General features: G+C 41.4%; 1 protein-coding gene and 1 long non-coding RNA gene across 6 annotated transcripts in view; one reads left to right on the top strand and one right to left on the bottom strand.

The window, feature by feature from the left end:
• iqsec1b (IQ motif and Sec7 domain ArfGEF 1b) overlaps positions 1-19,931 on the top strand; it is a 192,399-nt gene that overhangs the window by 136,199 nt on the left and 36,269 nt on the right. The window contains exon 1 of one of the 5 annotated variants that reach the window (XM_069513477.1): positions 10,647-10,857. The exons of 3 other annotated variants lie outside the window; for them this stretch is intronic. In XM_069513477.1, coding sequence (XP_069369578.1) covers positions 10,820-10,857 — 38 coding nt within the window. In that variant the 5' untranslated portion in view covers positions 10,647-10,819. Of the gene's footprint in view, positions 1-10,646; positions 10,858-12,686; positions 12,853-19,931 lie in introns of those variants that run through there. One more of the 5 variants, XM_069513454.1, reaches the window with a different exon arrangement.
• LOC138405372 (uncharacterized) lies at positions 5,099-19,819 on the bottom strand. The gene is made up of 5 exons (XR_011239108.1): positions 19,504-19,819; positions 13,855-13,943; positions 13,006-13,152; positions 11,819-11,877; positions 5,099-6,592 (listed from the first exon to the last, which is right to left on the bottom strand). It is a non-coding gene; the product is annotated as an uncharacterized lncRNA (long non-coding RNA).

The following is a 19,931-nucleotide window of genomic DNA, read 5'->3' as shown; positions in this document are numbered from 1 at the left end:
TGTTTGTGGTAGTGTATGAGATTATCAAATGCTTTTCAAGTAAAATCTCAAGAAACCTTCTCAGCTATACTCTGACCCCCCTACAGGTGAAATGTGTGATTCATTGTAGTATACATGAACAAATAGAGAATTTTGAATGTCTGAGAATGATGTGTATCAAATCATATCTAAGCTGCTGCACCTTTATCAAAATGGGTTTACCTGCCTCCGATGATAAACTAGCCAAGGACAACTTCACTTGCAAAGCCTGACGAACAGCACAAGACGTAGCAAATGAGCTAAAGATATGACTTACTCTTCCAAAAACAGCAGCGACGGGTCCACATCTGTCCTGTATCCTTTGGCCTCTTTTAGCTCCTGCCAACAAGTGAAATATGCTGATATTCACTCTTGTTAGGTTGTTTACTTGACTAGACTTAGTTACTTTGCACCACTGAATATGGAGTCCACATTAGTGTCAGTATCTGTAGATTAATCCGTACTAGTTTTTTTATACAGAAATATAATTTACATTAATTGCTCTTGATTAACACTTGGATGAAAGTGGAATGGATTTCAATTGCTATAACAATGAATAAATGTCAATGTAATAACTTAGTTGTCATTATAGCTCGTGTAAATGCTGCTCTCTAATTCCTTTTTAATTACTGTCAGTTGCCATAATTGGCGTGGTCCTAGAGTCAGCGGTGACCTGTGGCCTGGTCAATAATGAGCGGACAGTGACTGGGGTGGTCAGGGACACAGCCGCCACCTGGGGTCCTCCTCCATGTTTTATGCATTTCAGTGAGAAAGGGCTCATCCAACATTAATGGCCACGGTGGCCCTGAGCGCAGATCACTCTATCTCGAGCCAGCTAGGCTCTAACCGGGGCTGTCAGTGGTCCAGGGGGTTGCTTCAGCCAGGCCCTGGCTGCCCTGTGAAGCCTGATTTCATCCTGACTCTGATAACAGCAATGTGTCACCTGCTAATGGCACTCTGACGGATTAGAGACACAGCAGTGCTCTCGCAGGATCCAGCAGCCACTTAAAATCTAAGCTATTGGGCATATTCACCATGACCTTTCGCTTCCAAAGTGCTTTTCCCAGTATGGCCTCAGAAAGTCCATTATTCTCTCCTCAAGAAAAGTCCTGCCTCCACCTTTGTAAATTCAGAACGGATTGCCATGTTCCAAGTAACAGCTGGACGTAGCACTCGCCAGACTGGGACTGTGTGTATGCATAACTAACCCAAAACACAAAATGCGTACTCTTCCACTGAAGTGCAGTGTGAATGAGGCATTAAGCATTAATTTGGCAGTACAGGACAAAGCATGCACCGCTGCCAACATCTGGCTGGTCACATGTTATGTAAGTCCTTAAAACATCATTGCTCAGTTATTCAAATCATTGCCTCAAACCACAGGTCAAATGGAAAGGCTGAGGAAGGAAACACAAGATGGTCTTTTTTCAATTTAAGATTATTATGAAAGGTTCTGGCTTTGATTGAAATTCAAAAAACAAGAGTTTAAGCTCTTATATTTATTTTCAGAAAAAATGTTAAAGCAGTGAATTCCCTAAGAACACATGCCTGTGCAAATCACATTCTGTAACCTGGTAATCAAAGAAGAGAAGGTTAGAAAACAGAAAGTTTACTTAACACAACTACAGAAAAATCTCTCATTTGTAGAAAATGTTGTAGAAGAAGAAACCTCCAGACATACAGAAGGTTTATTTGGCAGCTATTTACCTCAAGTCCCATTAGGTTAATATCACAACAATGTTGTTTATAATGTGCAGCCCTGCAGCTAATCAGTGGGGGCCTAATGGATCCTGGAACACCTCCTGCTACTCGCCCACACCCTTTGGCTTTGCACTCTGGGAAAATATCCATCACTGGCACTGTTTACTTGAAGCTTTTGTTTTCACTGGGCATATGTATCAGCCAGGAGCAGCAGTACCAACTAAACCGAATGTTGAATTGTATGAGTGCATGTGTTCTGCATCAAAACAAACACATTTGAATTAATTAATAATGTGCAGCACAGTAGTTATCGATCTTCGTTAATCAACCAGAAATTTTGACCTCTTCCCTGTTCTCCTCTCACTGCCCCACCTCCCTCAAGTGGATACCCCCCCATTGTTTATTATTCATGGCCACAGTCTGCAATCAATTAACACAATATGTATTGATGAGAATGAATTGTACTTAGTATTCTTATTATATTATTTCACATTTCGTTTCATTGTGAATACCTATGTTATTATTAATATTTCCTTTTGCCAATGAGGTTAGGTTTCATCCTCGTATGTTTATGTTTCTTTGTTGGTTGATTGGTTTTTAAGAAGGATTACACCAACACTTCTGGACAGATTACCACAAAACCTGGTCAGATGTGGTGTGACTCAGGAAAGAACCCATTACAATTTGGTGCTGATCCCTATCAGGGAGCAGATCCAGGTTTTTTTTTTTTTTCACTTTCTTTAACATTGAGAGTTACGACATTTTCAACATTTTCACCAATTGCCCTGGGAACAATTCATGTGTCTTCATTTTGAAAATCAGACACATTGGGGGAGCGGATATATGAGTGTGTGAAATTGCTAATTGCTAATATGGAGCCTCCCTGCACATGATTATACTTGTTCCACCTGTGTTACATATTGAATGTTTGATAAAACATAAAACCATCTTAAACCTCTCCCCCAACACACACACACACACACACACACACACACACACACACAAGCCCCGCTCCTCTTACAAGAGTAGATAAGCATGGGGCCTGTATAGATACTGAGAGAGACGGGTTGATGACAGTGAGCCGAGCTCTCAGATGTGAGTGGGGCGTACGCAGCAGTATGGAAGCATGTTTTATGAGCGGTGGGATGAGATGGCAGTGTGATTGGTGGGGCAGGTGGTGGGCCGCCGGTAATTACTGGGCAGTGCCGCTGCACAGCCAGTGGTCCCCACACACCAATCTGTCTTCTTCTGGCCCCAATGAAAAGCCTTTTAACATCTGATTAGCTTTTAGTGCCGCTCTGTGGGCGGGGGTGTGGTTTGCATATGAGAGGCCAGCAGTGCAGCATGCAGATATGTATTCGTTTTCTGATTATAGAGCAGCATGATCCAGGTGTAGATAATTGTGCCAGAGGTCTGTATAGTTTGTGTGTTTGGATGTTCACATGCACTGATTCGTTCTAATCTCGTCTCCATTTCAGCCCATTGAAGAGTCTTGTTGATGGATTGTGGACATAAAACATTTGATGACACATAAGAGACAAGGCCTATAATAAATTCATAGCAGATTATCCACACAAGTAAAATGATAATCAGGGATATAACATCTGTCGTCTGCTGCCCGTGATATCTTGTGCTTTATTGTAACACGACTTTACCCCTCTCCTTCTCCTTCTCTTTTCTTTTCTGGCTTAAAAACAGCAATTCCTCAGTTTCTGCTCTGAGCCAGCAGCTTTCATCTGTTCCCCTCTATCTAGTCGCACGGATGAGAGTTGCTCGGTTGAAATGAGCTCACATTCTGTATCAATATGAGCTCCCTCTCTCTATCAAAAACAAAAAGAACAACATTCCCTGTCAAAATGATTCTTTCCCTTTTTTTCTCAGTGATTTCTTGACTTTGCAGTCTCCCAGTTTTTCACCCTCATCACTAATATCACAGAATCCTTCATGGTATTTCAGCCAAGACGAGACGTTTGAGAGATGACTCAGATCTTGACAGTGTAGAAGTATAATGACAGTTCGTAAAGGGGTGAGAAATGACTGTGTGTGCCATAAAATGTAAATCCACCATCTGTTCGTATGAACTCGGCCGACAGGGGGTGATGTCCAATGTTTTCGGAGCATCTGGGAGGCTGTTCAGTGATGTGCAGTGTAAAATGTCATCAGCTGTAACAGTAGCTTTGGGTTGTTTCTGTATCTTCAGCTAGGACCAGCGGGCTGAACTGAGACTTAACTCATTTGTTACACAACAGCTGCAGTTTGTGTAACTTGTGTTACATCACACACAGCTAAGAAATGATGTTTCTATCCAACCCATTTGCAACAATATTTGCATTTTGCAGAACCTTTCCTACCAACACTGAGTGATGCTTCCTGTTGACATACTAAGGTTTCAAAGATGTTGATACTGACATACATCAGTAAAACATTCACAGAATACATATTTGTTTACATCAATATATCTGATCTTAGTATCAACTCATAGTTACTCCAGGATAATTTTTTTTTTTTTTTTTTTCATCATTCTGTTCAGACTCACACTGCAGCTCTTTATAGTTAAAGATAATGATCTGGTTTATTGCAGAAAATATTATAAAATCTGTTTCACAAAAAAGGCATCTGTCCCTGATCTTAACCAATGTGATGCTGCTGTTAATAAATGTATATATATGTACATATAGGGATTCACCGCACAGTCTGCAGTTTGTTTCCAGCAAGTCTATCACTATTTCTTTTTCTCTCCTCTTTGCACATTACTGTCAGTGTTCAACTGTATTATCTCTATTATTAAAAATATAAACGGGACCAATTTCTTCAAAGATGTGATTTTAAACAAATGTATCTCTAACCTCTTTTCTCAGTTCTAAGGACCTGACTAGTTTATTTATCTGATATTTGTCTGGGTTATTGTTACATTTCTCCTTACTTGTGTTACTTGCTGTTATTTTATGCTGTTCGCTGCAGAGCAAACCCAATTTATGAGTCTGCTGCTTTGATGTTTGGTAGTTCTCTCAGAAAGATGTGGGATATTCAGATGTTCAGGTCCTGATCAAACACCGTCCTCTCCCAAATACAACACATGCATGGGAAGTAAAAAGTGTCTTCTCTGGCAAGCTGGCAGTTCGACTTTTTTGTGGAGAACCACAAGTGTGGAAATGAATTGATTTTATCGTTTGTCATTCTGATTTGTGGTAGGATGATTGGTGTGAATTAGCTGTTGATCTAATGCCAGTGCATAACTTCATTAAAAAAATGTGTTCATGTCAGTTTCGATGAATACAAACGTTCCCACACATACAGTATAAATGAACAAACAACACGTACAATGACATTTAAGAAAAAGAAAACAACATATCCTCACATTTTAGAAGCTGAAACCAGATTTTTTTCATTCCTCTATTCAGCCTTTATTTTAACTTTCATTTACAACACAGCTGAGTACAGAAAATACACAAAACATTACAAGACAGCAAGAGAACACAAATGAGAAAGTAAAGAGCAAAAGTAGAAGCTGAAGGGATAAATATAGTGGATAATATTTAGTGTAAAGCAAATGAATCAATTAAAACAGATATTAAGATTAAATTGTCCTGAGGATAAAGTTGAGTTGACCTTTCGATTGTTCTGGACGTTATTCCATGTTGCAGGTGCATGATGAGAAAACCTAGATCTGCTGAGCTCAGTAAAAACAGTCTGTACCTGCAGTGTGATCCAGTCATTGGAGCGTGTTTGATGAGCTGATAATCGATTCTGTTCTGATTTACAAGTGACTTAGGTGATAAGCGATGAGTTGAGTTTGATTAAGGAATGGTTTCTGTTAAAATGACCAGTGATCAGGTGATCGGTCAGGTTGAGTGCAATATAAAAACAAAAGGAAGGAATCTCTCTTATTGCTCAGGTAACGCGTACAACTACTGCAACAAGCCGAGCCATGATAGAGGAGCAGATCTGTCCTCTGTCTAATGTTTCATGTCCAGTCTGTGAGGTGACACTCATCAGCCCGACAGCAGGATATGGCCAATACATCTCTCTGCACAGGACAGCAAATGCACACACACACACATACACTTGCCGTCTGTTGTCTTATCCAGCACCCACTATACTCAACCACAGGGGCAGAGATGCCAGTGCCTCAGATTGGGCACAGCAGCATGCCAGGTCTTTCTACACCATGCTTCACCGCATTCGACCCCAGCGCGTCTGCTACCCAAACAAACACACACCGTTTTCTGAAGTGAAGGATAGCAGCCACGTGACCGGGGCTGAGCCGTGGCCCACATTTGAGAGAGCAAATGGTTAAATGTTTTGACAAAAGCCCTCAGCAGACGGAAGACGGGCTCTGTCTCTGTTCTCCCTGAGGAGGCCTGACATCACAGGCTTCAGGAGGGGAGGATTTCTCATTGCTGTACAGCTGCTGCCTGCATCTGTACAGGCTATACAGATGTGTTCTCCTGAGGATTGCATTTATTTATTTTTATCAGTGCCAGAATGAATACATCAACCTGGTGTGTGACGTGTCTTCTCAGACCTTTACTGTTTGTGCTAAAGAAACGCAATTGAATTAGTGGATCCAGGGGGCCCGCTCAAAGAAAGTTGTTCCACCATGACGCTGTAGTTGCACTTCTACATCTGGACACCTTCGTGTTGTGACGGGCTGTCAGGAGATGCAGTTGAAAGCTCCTCTCGCCTCCTCATCGCAGCATTTTCCTTTCAGTGGCGTTGAAGCCGATGGTACTGACAGGGTGTCAGAAGTAGTGCCAACACAACACCAAGCCTCTGGGCTGCGGGCCGCTCTAATGAGCTCCCCTGAGTGGTTAGCAGACTGATGGAGATGGCCCGTCCTCTCTCTCCTCCCCCTCACTCAGCATGCCTGCCTCTAATTGGTGGGAGAAGAAAGAGAGACTTCAGAATTACAGGAGACAATACTTTGGACAAAAGACAGGAAGGAAAGAAAAAAAGATTTCAGCCCCTTCTCCTAATTAAAACCTCCGGTGCACAGATGACATCAGCCCGTGTGTACGGAGCCTGAAGAGAAGAACATGTGTGAAGTGAGAGGTGTCAGGTGTTTTTCCTGAAAGATGCAAGAGTCACATGTGCAGGATATTTGTTGGGTTTTCACCTAATTCTGATCGTGTTGTTGGCTCTGAGCATCAAAGTGCTCCTCATGCTCATGCCTGAAAGGACTGAGAGACTAGGATAATGGCGCCCTCTACTGGTCACTCATCAACACAAACACGTCACAGTGGCACTATATGGTGACTATCTCGTGACTAACTGGTTATTTCATCTTCTCAGTTTTTACTTTTCATGTGCTCAGTCTAGTTTCTTCTACAGTATTATAAAGTATTGTGAAATATGAGGAGCCATCCATACATCCATTACACAGTCTATCCTTTTTAAAGTGTTGCAGGTGGGCTGGAGCCTATTGTGGAACTAAATATCATATACTTTAACAGCTTTAAATAAAAGTGACACTGAGGTAAATGTGTTAAAGAATACTTCAATCAATAAAGGTGAGCAATTTCAATAAAGGTGAGCAATTGACAGAGACTGTTCATCATCTATTTTATCATAAAATTCCTCTGCTGCCTTTCACCTTCACTTTGGTTTCACATACAAATCATTCATGTCCTCCAGACATATTTTATGTCATGTCTAGTAGTGTGATGACATGAGTCTCTACATTGAAAAGTTTAAAAACAAAAGTTCTAGAATAGCATAGACTCCTCTACAAGGTTTACATTGATAAAGGTTTAATTCATATAAGCCAGAAACGTCCCTTTAGCATGTGAATTTGACTAAGGAATGTAACTAGGCTAAATCATCATATGAAAATATATAAATATATATGATTTTATGAAAAAAATTTAAACAAAATACATCGCTAAATTATTAAAAAAGGCTTGAGAGACCAAATATGATCAAAGAGTCTTTGGCATAAATTTGCTTGTTAAGTATTTTTGAGTGCCTCAGTTTAAATGCCCAAAATGTTCAAAACCAAACAAAATGTCCTCTTCTTTTTTCCGAAGTAAAACATTTCAGAAGTGAACACTGTGTGAGGGCAGATGTTCCTCTCAGGCTTCAGCCATCAAATGGTTATTTCTTTCTGCACGGATGCTCTTATTTCCTTCATCTGAATTATAGTAACTTGAGAGCAATAGGAGGAATTTGAGTAAGTAAATCAAAGTAAAACTCAGCACCCACCTCAAGTACCACTGCATGTTTCTCTTTCTGTGCCACTAATTTCTTTCCCTCCACAATCTAACTGGCTCTCTGACTGTAACAACACAGAGGAGCCTCTTTTTAACCCAGTGAATTATTAACCAGTGTCTGATAAATCGATTAGATGTTGTGAAGTTTGGTGTGAGTGTGTAGTTAATCTGACATAAATCGACCCTGGGGAGGAATTTTCTGCTGTAATATTGACGCTGGTTTCTCAGTGATGGGTGAAGATTGTTAGAAACAAAGAAAAACTCTGTGATGGGGAATTCTGAGAGTTTTATTGAACAGATTTTTTTCGTCCAATAAAAAAAAGATCAATTGCAAACATTGTGGAACTGCCTTTCTGGTGAAAAGTGATAACCACCACCTCAAAAACAAAAGGCAACCTCACAGTATCTTTTTGTCCCTGCTGTTGTTCTTTCCACATAAACAAGGGAAAAGAATTCGATGTTGGGGAGCAAAAGTTTCCCAAAACGTTCCTCTGGCATTTTGTTTGTGTCCATGTGCTCGGCAATAAAACCCTCACATGCCGCTGCGTGCTGCAAAGTGCAAGTGTGCTGCTGATCCCTATGATGTCACAAGCTGTCCTGCCTTCAGAGGCTTATGGAGAAAAGGTAACGAGCTGCTTTATCCTCATTAGCATCATTACATTATGACGTGCCTCCAGCTACTGTTGTCTTTCCTCCTTTGTCTCACTTTTTTCCCCACCTCAGTGGAAAACGTGCACTTTACTGAAGTTGCATGGGAGAGAGGCAGGTGAGGAGAGACCTGGTGATGCAGCGGTGGCAGAGGAAATGTCAGAGCTGCTCTTCAGGAGTTTCCCTCACTGTGGCCATGTGACACTGAGAACTACCTTTCAGACAGAGAGGCAGGTTCAAACCAATGCAACAAGCCTTTCCTACAGCCACATGTTATCAAACAGTGGTTATCCCCAGGCAGCTCTTCTGCACAGTTACACTTTCCAGTTTGTGGGGGTCTTGATTTAAGTCCACTGATTTTACATCACTACTGATCTACCACTGCCACCAATCCATTATACTGCACTGAATATAATACGTCATTTGTGATGTTGTCTGAGGCTCTGGAGGAGCTTTGTCCAGTCTGAGATCATTCTCAAGTGACATTTAAAGAGTAATCTGGCCACAGGCTGTAAACTGTGATGTAGTAAAACACCCATATCTATTATTTTTTATATAAACCCACAAACCAGGGGCCCCCTGATCTAAATCAACACTGCACCGTTTCCTTAACGGTCTTGGCTCGGCACCATCCTGCGTCTTTTAGTATTTTGTGTTTGGTGTGTGTTACAGGTGTGAACTGACACCTTTAAACTGATGTGTGAGGCATGTTTGAGTCTGCTGTCACACTCTGTATAATGAGTGAATTGATAACATACAGGAGTGGAGCGGAGACAGAGTAAGTGTTAGAGCTGCCTTTGCTTTTGCTTTTGCTTTTGCCGGAGCATGTGGGCCTTTTTTAGTCAGGGAGGCTCCGGCAAAGAAACAACCAATTTGCATTATGGCGAGTGTGGGACGGAGTGTTTTTGCATTTTCACTCTGTCTGGCATTGACAAAACCTTTACTACAATTCTCTTCAAATATTTGGAGGTGCAGTGATACAATCACAATGTGTCAACCCATCATCTCCCTCAATCTCTAATTGATTGGTCAGATGAAATACTGTCAGAGCAAACTTCATTCGCTGATATAAACAATATTGAAACTTATAAGTATATTTTTTAAGTTCAGTAATGTTAATTAATAAAAATAATTTGTTATAATGATTTACTGACAAACAAAGAACACCAAGATTTTTCGTAATAAGTAATAAGTAACAAGTCTAATTTTTTTTTTTAAAGCCTGTAAGTGCTTTGGATTTAGTTTTAAAATGTATCTCACAAGTAATATACATAAAAATATATACGTTTTCATACTTATATTTATGTATGTATAGATAAAATATACTTGTATACCTGTATACAACAGTTGTTGGTTTATAAAGCACTGAATGGTTTAGGGCCAAAATATATTTCTGATTTCTGCCATGTTATGAACCATCCAGCCCCATCAGGTCGTCTGGAACAGGTCTGCTGTCTCTCCCCAGAGTCAAAACCAAAGTAGTAGAAGCAGCTTTTGGTTTCTATGCTCCACATTTGTGGAACAAGCTCCCAGAGAACTGCAGGTCAGCTGCAAATGGTTCTATTAAATCAATGCTGAAGACTTTCTGGCCTTTAATTACATCATATAATTACTAATTTCTTACACTGCACTGTTATTTAACTTGTCCCATTAATTCTTTTATTTTGTATATAACTCTTTTAAGTTCTTTTTTGAAGTCTAATGTTGCTTTTACAATTTGTCATGATGCCTTTTTCATTTTATGTGAAGCACTTATAGTTGTCTTGTTGTTGAAATGTGCTAGACAAATAAACGTAAGGTATTACCTGAAATTACAGAAAGTGAAATCTACTGGTAGTTATTCTTGTCCTCTCTGCGGAGAAAAAGAGATAATCAGTGTGTGCACTGAAAAGCTTTCTAAGATGGATATATTTCGCAGGTCACAGACACTGGGAAGGGAAGCTTTAAACCCCAGCAATGTTTTTATAGCCAAGGCTGAACTTGAGCTAAACGGGAACGCCACCTGTCAGAAGGGGCCATTAGTCGGAAATCCCATTACCAGTAATCCTATAGGCCCAGTGGTCAGAGCACAGCAACAAGCCGCTACTCTTTACCTCTGCGTTCGTACCTCCTGGCACCGCCAACAGTTGTGCTGCCACACCGGCTGTCTTTGGCGACAGGCCCGCGAGTGCCAGAGCTAGAAGGGGCCACGACCCCTGGCAAACTTCCTCCCAGGTGGATAGAGAGGCTCGCTCAGGATATTAATGCCGCTCCGTGCCAGCTGCCGTTTACAGTCGCAACAGTAAGTCTTCTCTCTGAGCTCCTGCTTCTCTGCACCACTGCACTTCTCTCTGTGTGGCTGTTTACCTCCACACTCTAACAGATACAGGCGTGGAACTAATCATCAGCTGGTTATTCAGCACGTTTTGACCATATAAACAAAGACATGATTTTTAAAAACTAGAAGCTTAGACCTGTCTATTTGTTCTTCACTGCTGTATTGTAGTAGACTCTTAATCTATATGAGCTGAGTGGACCAAGCAGCTGCCACTGAATGTGTTGTCAGATTTGTCAGTTTTGTTAATCATCTTTTTCCGTTCCTATACTTCTACTTTATTTCGACTTTATTCAGAAGTTTATATTTGACTGCTTCTGGTGATTTAAAATTGTGCCTACTAGAAATCAGAGTCTGCAGCCACGAGCTCTGTGAGGCTGTAACCTAGCACAGCGATGTTAAATGCTAAATGCAAACATCGAGACATCCTCATGGTTAAAGCAACAGTGCCAACATTTACATTAGAACTACATGCACAGTGCAGCAGTGGATGAGACTCACTCTGAATGAGTGGAGCATACATGTGTGAACTCAAATTCATGCCAATGCCAATGCATCCGATAGTTGTGAAGACAGTTCATTGAAAAGAAAATATATCAACCTGCCAGTAGAACTAGAAAATTCAGGGAATCACCTAAAACATTTGGCTCGCTTGTTCACTCAGAAATGGTAGAATTTACTGGAGCAGGAGGTTTTACTCCACTCTTAACCAAACGTATTACGAAGGATCATCAGTTTATGGTTGGAGCATCTGACTCCAACATCGGAACGATCCCATAGTACATCTCTGGCTGTAACAACACAGAGGTGCCTCTTTGGAACACAGTGACTTATTAACGTGTCTGATATATCGATTAGATGTTGTGAAGTTTGGTGTGAGTGTGTAGTTAATCTGACATAAATGACACATTTTTAACAGCATACTCACAGAGAGGACGGATCAAAAGTTGTTCTTTAATAGATGTTGGAACAGTCATATTTGATAACCTGAGGAGAAAAAACTATATCATCATATAGTTAAGATGATTTGTTGAACAAAATGCATATTTGCCTTGAGAAAGACCTGTGACTTGTGCAGCAGCTGCTGCTGTTTGGACAACAGTTACCATTGGAGAATCTGCATCTTTGGGATTCTGTTAAACCTGTTATTTTGTTAATACCTATGTTTCGATAATTTCGATCTGAAGATCCTGCTATTGTATTCTCAATTGAATCCAAACACCATTACCAGCACTGCTTGTGCTTAAATCTCCATGATATGTGAGTCAGATTACTCTGTATTCTTGTGTTATTATGTTACTCGGTGCAGGGCCTTTTCGAGAAGAGAGAGACAAGCAGAAAGTAAACCCTGCAGAAGCATGATTGATTTTTGTCTGCACTGCTGCTTGTTTGTCACAGCCATAATTTACCCTCCTTTTTATTTTCCAGTCCACTGCCAAAGAACTCTGCACATTTTCCATGCAATCAAACTCAGAGCAGCTCATCTCATTAATTACCACACCTTCACCCAGGGAGGGAAAAATCTGGTTGGTGAAATGGCTGAATTAAAAACGTGCATCCTCTCGGGTCTCAGAGTTGTGTCTCTACGCCGCCAGGGACGAGGTGCAAAGACAAACCTTGACCTTGCTGCAGCACCAGTGAGAGGCAGGGAGACTCGCCAAGCTGCATCAGGCTGGACTCACAACTCCACCGAGAGGGAGTGTGGGGGTTAGAGAGAGAGAGAGAGAGAGAGAGAGAGAGAGAGAGAGTGACGATGGGAGGGGCTGTGAGAGTCATGAGGAGAGAGTGACAGAAGGGGGGGTAGAGAGAGGCTCAGAGCACAGGAGGCAGATGGTGAGAGGGCGGAGAGGGCCTGAGCCGTCTCTCTCTGTGAAGCTGGAGGTGAATGTGCAAGGATGCTCCCTCGCTTTCACGCTGCCAGTGTCGACCGTGTGCCGGGCTGCTCCCTGTCTCTCTCTGCCGGTAGGGCTGCTGCTTCCACTTGTCACGCTTTCGCTATTTTATTTGATGTCCTTATCTCTGTGGTGTGTTTGTGTGAAGCACTTTTGGCATGTGTGCGTCCTGTGTATGAGGTGAGAGCAGGAGAGAGGAGAGCTGCAGGCTGCATATACTCACCCGCTGCACAGGCAGGTGTCTGGCAGTGATGACTGCAGCAGCTGCAATGGCATTGCCCCCCCAACACCCCCAGCCATCCCCTCTTCCCATCTCTCTGTATAGTCTGATGTCATGGCAGCTGATGTTTGCACTGGAGGACACCCACAGCTGGGGGAAGAAGGGACGTTTTAACTTCTCAGACAGTGCCTGACTGTTGTTGTTGTTGTTGTTGTTGTTGTTGTCTTTTATCCCTCTCTCTCTCTCTGTCCTCTTTTTAAAATGTTTTCCCCCTGCATTTTGGTTGCTCGGCTCTTTTGCAGAGCACAGGAGTGCCATGTGATGAATCCCTATTGATCCTTTAAACAGGCAGGGAATAGTTCATTACATCAGGCTGCTCTGTGCTGACCTAGACAACATTCAACTCACCGAGCGAATGGGCTCCTGTGCCATACTCCCCATTACTGCAAATTAGATGGAGGGGTCACAGTCTTGCAAGTCACTCCTCAGCCTTCTCAACATTTATCTTCATCCAGCATATCTTAATACAGTTTAATAGGTTTTTAGCAATGCACACATTTACTTATCAATAATGAGTTTGGGGCTGTGGCCCACGGCACAGGATTATATGTGACTTGTGTGATCTTGCTGTATATAATTCCATCTCTGAGGCCAGATCTGTTTTTTTTCACATCTTGGTTTATATCCTCGGGGGCAGGATTTTCAGGTTGGGTAGATTATGCAGCATTAAGCTGCTTGCTATCAGATAATTCTACAATGATGAAATCCTTGTGGTTATGAATTAAAATGGGCTGAGCTGTGCTGTTGTCATTTCATGCTCATGAAAGTCTGTGTGTAGTGTAGTGAATTTACCTTTTTAATGACTTTTAGTGTACCACAGCTGTCAGAGGAAACTTGTTTCCTTGTCCAACATTGATTTGAATCTGCCAACGGTCCATCCTCTGCAAAACAAAACGGAAGCTGTGAAAGTGTTCAGAGAGGATAACATCCAAATCTCTGCTGGAGGAGCCCTTTTCCACCAGTGAAGGGCACTGAAGCGTTTAGGCTGTTTTAATGAAAAATACATCAGCATGTGTTAAATAAATCATGGGCCCATCAGAGGAGTGTTCAGAGCAGACGAGAGGGAGCCAGGAAGCTGTGACAAGCGTCTGATGAGTCATCTCGCGTCGCATTTCAAAGGTATGAGGTAGGGACCTGGCCGACTGGACCGAGGCTTGCTCTGCTGGCCATTTATTATCACACCAAGGAAACTACATTCCAGGAAAAGGAATCTGACGGGAGTCCACTGAGGCTGAACAGTGTCCAAATCTATGACACTCACTCATCAAAGCTGCAGCATGGACCTTTATTCTCTTTTATCTTCAAATTTGATTCATACTGAATTTTAGGTGGCTCATTTGAAACGGAGAATAAACAGTCAGGCTGCCAGAGTGATGCCTTATTTCACATAATGCTAAGTGTAGGTGGATAATCCAAATACCACAATTGTCACAGTGTCAGAACTGTCCATTATGGACACTGGCACAGCATTGACATGCTTGACTTTGAAAGCGTCAGGATTGGCTGCTGTCAGATTTAAATATAAACACCAAATGTCTTGTGTTCTCTAAACCTGGACTGATTGCTTTCTCATTTGTTACAAAGTGATACTGTCGTCACCTAAAAAGGTGAAGCTGAAGAACAACATTTGGCTGGGAGCTTGTTGACCTAGTGATGACTTTTGGGTTGTGTGGCGGCTGCAATTTCATCATGGCTAGTGTTGTTCTTGGGTAAATGACATTGCTTCTCGTTTGACTTTGGGGGTTTACACAATACTGGTGCAACACAGCTAAAGTCATTTATATAATACATACTTTTAGTATCAGTCAGAACGTACTGAACTCTTTGAATGTCTGGTCAGACTGGTAATCTAGCTTCCTCAATCCTACCTGATCAAAATCATTTGCCAATTTTACACTGATAAACAATGTCTTCACAGGTTGTAAAGTGAAAGCAGAAAGTCATTTGCACAGCAGCAGCTTCGGTCCTTCACTGTCTCCAGAGAGTGCAGGCACAGTAGTGAGTGGAAAACAGACATGATGCTACTTGTGTGGAGACAAGATTTAAGACTGTCCAACTTTGTATAGCTGCTTATTTTGTGTAACCTTTGTATTTCAGAAATGTGAAAATTGCTTATTTAATTGGTATTAAAGTGATTGTCGAACCGTTAGATACCCAATCTTGCACTTAATATGATAGCTTCTTATTTTGTGTTTAATCAGGTTAGCATTGTTTGCAACTAGTCACTGGCACAAATTCATGTAGGGTTCACAAAATGTTATCCCCAGAAAGCATCTCTGAAATGTCCTTGCATGCATGGGTCAAATATGCAGGAAGAGAAATCAATCAACATGAATTGATTTATGTCTGTTTGTTTTACAAGCGCTGATAACAATGGCCTTGTCCTAACAGAAAAAGTCTTCTTGAAGATGCTGGGATGGATTCAGGTGCACAACGCACCTCACTGAACACTGATGATCAGCTCCATGTCAAAGTCCTGTGTTTTGTTGAGCCACACGTCCACCCCAATCTCACAACTCTTTTTAGAATCTGTCATCTTCCTCCTTTGCTCCCATCATAGTTACCACACACACTACGGACTGCCTGATAATGAAATGTCGCTATGAGTTCTAATAAGCTGCTGGCACATAAGGGTGAGGGACCAAAAGGGTGACCTTAACCAAGTTTCCAACCGGTGTCTGTATGGGCTTGTAGCTTCAGTTTGAAGCACAAACAGACTGAATGTTCTGCTGAACTTTGGACAGTCAGAGCGTATTCTAAACATTGCTTACTGCTGTATCTACTGAAATTCCTTGAATAGTGATCACAAAGTTTAGGACAAAATAAATAAAATATGTCAGTGACATGTTTTAGTCAAATGATTTGAATCAGCAAAGTGCTTCATACTTTATATGTCCATACCTTCTATTCAAATAAACATAGTTTTGTCTTTATTGAACAAGGTCTTGATGAACTTTCAGGCACCACAGTATTTTTTGCATTTGAAAAAGAAAATGTGCAAAACAAAAAAAGTTTGAATCACATTCTCTGAACATGCTGTGGATGTGATTACTTAGCATATACTGTAAAGTCAGATGCACAGTGATACATTGCATGGCCCATGCAGTGCGTGATGTGGATAACAAGATGTTTATGCCCACTACTGGCCCACTGGGTCTCTGGGACTGGTGTTAACAGGTTGCCATAAGGCTCAGTAACATGTTGCAGGGAAAAGCTGCAGGGGATTATTCTGCTGGTGCTCACTCTGTCTCTTCCAATTATCACCACAATTACTGTCAGTAGACTTAATGTTCTGGATGTGCTGTGCATTGTGAACAATGGTGTGTCAGTGAGTTGTAGTTTCACTATTTCAGCAAGGCAGCATTTAGTCAAGAGCTGTAGCTGCTACATGTCCAAGCAAAGACAGTGCATGAGAACATTCTACGTGTGGTTGCAGGCTTTTGCTGCAGTGATGTTTCATAACATCAGTTTCTTTTCTAAGGAAATGAGACTTTTAAGGTAACTGACGGGCAGGTTAACATTGGGTCAGATGCAATCACTAGTTCCTTGTGAAACTTGGGTCTGTAAAGAGGGTCTGCCATATATTCTCATTATTGCAACCTTAGATTGAGGCAACCTGCAGACTTGTGGCTACTGCCTTCAGCTAATGAAGGATCTTACTGTGGCATTGCCAGTTCTGGCAATTTATTGCTACAGTTAAGAGGAATGATAGGTCTTTATTGAAAATTTGTATATTTCTCCATGTATATTATATTATTCAAAAAATGTTCCTGCTTTTAAACTATGAGCTTTCACGGTGTGGAATACTTTTCCTTTACTCTGGCCAAGAAAAAAAAGGAGATTGAATTTGTGCTTTGCACTTGATATCCATGGAAAATTTCACTCACATGAAGCCTGGTATGTTGCTTTAAAATGTTCCCCTCTCAGGGTGAACCTTATGGGTATATACCCTGGTGCATATGTGAGCATATATTACACAGGGAGGTGCTACAAAAGCTAACTATTTAATAAACTCGATGGTGTCCTGTTGGGGAGCAAGGCAATGACCATGAAATGCAACATCTCTGGAAGATTAGCCGTAAACATTTGTCACACGCCATCGCTCACCTTTCATTTCCCGTCATTTCTCTACTGACATCTTTATGACCGAATCCAAATGTGACTTGCATTGTACAGTATCTTCTACCTATGCTCTCAAAGGTGTCTCTCCCAACTGAGGTGAAAGTATTGCACTTATCCGAAGTATATAGAACATAGTGGTGGGTGTTTTTCCCTGCCAAACGGCTCATGGTGATCGTGGTTTGGCTGCTGAATTTTCCATGTGTTTTCACCAAAGGAGAAATACTTCCACAGGCAGAGATGATCAGCTTCCAAGCGCTGCAATGTGAAGCGCAGAAGTGCCTTTGGATTCCAGAGTGACTGATAGGAATTGTTTGCATTTCACGATGAGCGAAGGACAGCTTATTTCCAAACCTATTCATCATTTCTCAATCAGATGAGAATTTGGTTTGGTAGAGTGTCACTGCAGCACTACAAACGAGTGGGTTTTCCACACTGGACCCAGTCCAGGTTGACTTGCAACTGCAGATAATAACTCTGAATGAGTTGCCAACTAAACAACTTTAACAACAATTACATGTAGTGCAGGTCATGGCCCATAATTAGTACTTTACTAATTATATAGGCATCACAACAATGTGGAAGTCCTTTTTAAAGATTATGTAATTTAGAGATAACTCCATTCTTTCAGTAATAGTACTTTCCAACAGATTTGCAAGCTCAAATGTAGAGGGGTTTAAAATGATGGAAGTAGGCTACAGAAATGTGAAGTATAGCATACATTTGAATTTTGCCAAACGATAAAGGTACAAAGTACCTTCAAAACCTTAAAATCCAAATATTGCAAACTGTGTCATTAATACTCTTTCTTGTGCTCACACTCAAGAACACCACCGTGATGAACATGAACACTGAGTGGATTTTATTTTGTGTTCCTCAGTTCAGTGTATGGATGACAAATCAGAATGGGTTCAGTTCAGTCTCATTCCGATGTGTTCATAATCTCTTTCCCCTCAGGGAAGGGAAGGGTGACCCAGGAGGGAGGAGTTCTCTTACCTGCCGATTATTCTAACACCAGCAGGTCCTGTCAGGCTGCTCAGTTGGCAGACTCTCAGGAAATCATATTCACTCCCTCAGGAGACAGAAACTCCTGCAGTTCCTCTACATCCCTATCTTGGAAGCATTCTCACCTTTGGAGTCTGGCTGAGACTCGAACTGACATCTTTAAAACCCAGCCCGAGGTAGAACCCTCGTCAGTGCTTCCCAAGACTCGCCTTACTTCAATACTGACCACTGTCACATTCTGGTTGCTTGTAGGGAGATGTGGGACTCTCCACACATTAAAAAGCTGGTGATGAATGGTTGATATGTAGGGCCCTCAATAGTAGTTTCTGGTAAATGACAAATGGGATGGAATGCAGAAATGTTCCATCCTGTTCTTTTTCATACCAAATCAAATCAGACTTTATTGTCAGTGGAGGTAGTGGAGGCAGAATGAAATGGCGTTTCCCTGAGATCACTAAATAAGATAAAAAACTAAAGGAGATCACAAATACAAAAACCCACCTTCTCATCCCTGAAAACTATTACCAGTCCTTTCTTTTCAAGACATCGATGTTTTTTCAGCTCAGGAAATTGACTTCTGCTGACTGTCCAAAAGATTATCACTGAAATTGAAAGTTGCTGAGATATTAGTGTTTTTCCAAGACAAAAATAAAACTGACCGTGTCAACCGTGCTGAGGCTGCAGGATCTTCAGGGTTAGTGACTGTACTGAAATGTGGATATGGCAGGTTAAGATTACTGATAAGGGATACAGTACATCCATTTAATATTAATCAGAATCATGGTCGGGAAAATGAATCATTAAAATTCTCTTCCTTTTCACGGAAAAGCAGCAGTCATCACCTCTCACACTCTTTAACATGAGATAATTTACTGGGTGATTTATATTTTGCACAAAATCAGCATGACTTGCATGTTTGAACACCACCCTGCTTGTCCGCCCTGATCTGTCAAGTTTTGAGGTTAGAGGCATTTTGTCTGCATGGTGTAATGTGGCGCAGGAGGGCTCCTTTGTCTGGTAACATGGAGAGGAAGGTGGGTTCAAAGGGTGAGCAGAGGTCACATCTGCAGAGGAAGCGTGACTGTGGACAGTGCTAAAGATATTTTGACACAGTAAGCGTTTCAGTGTTCCCTGCTTGGCTGCTGCTTCGCCCCTGCTTACAATAGATAGATATGTTGCAGATTCTAATCTTCAGCACATGCTAAACATTACACTGACAGTACACCCTCTACACGCTAAAAGCAGTCTAGTTTTTTCTGATCAGGTTAAAGGAATATTAAATCCAAAAATGAAAAAATTCACTCATTATCTACTCACCACTATGCCGATGAAGTGTTTGAGTCCACAAAACACATCTGGAGTAGGTAGGTACTACCAACAATTTAATTTGGTCCAAATGTGGTGTTAATTACAGTCCTGCTATCTGAATGTGACGACGATTTAAACAATTAAGATTCAAAGTGTGTGAAAAAGTGCTTTGTGCTGTGTAACTCTGCGGTAGAGTGCAACACTAGACTTCCCTGTTTCTTTAATTTCACCCAGGAAGAGAAGCGAGCGCTGGGTGTCATGTGCTGTACTGGTTATGTGATACCTTATTTTTGACTAAATAGAAAAAGGGAACAATTCTGTGTAAGACAAGTGACCCTCTGAAGGAAGTGACGACTGAGGTAGATAATTATAGAAGAAAACACAGAGTAGAGTTTCAGTTTTAGGAGGGTGTCGTGGAAGTCAAAAATAGTCCCCAA

Source organism: Paralichthys olivaceus, chromosome 2 (assembly GCF_024713975.1).
Source record: "Paralichthys olivaceus isolate ysfri-2021 chromosome 2, ASM2471397v2, whole genome shotgun sequence".
NCBI lineage: Eukaryota > Metazoa > Chordata > Actinopteri > Pleuronectiformes > Paralichthyidae > Paralichthys > Paralichthys olivaceus.
This window is presented reverse-complemented; position numbering and strand designations above follow the sequence as displayed.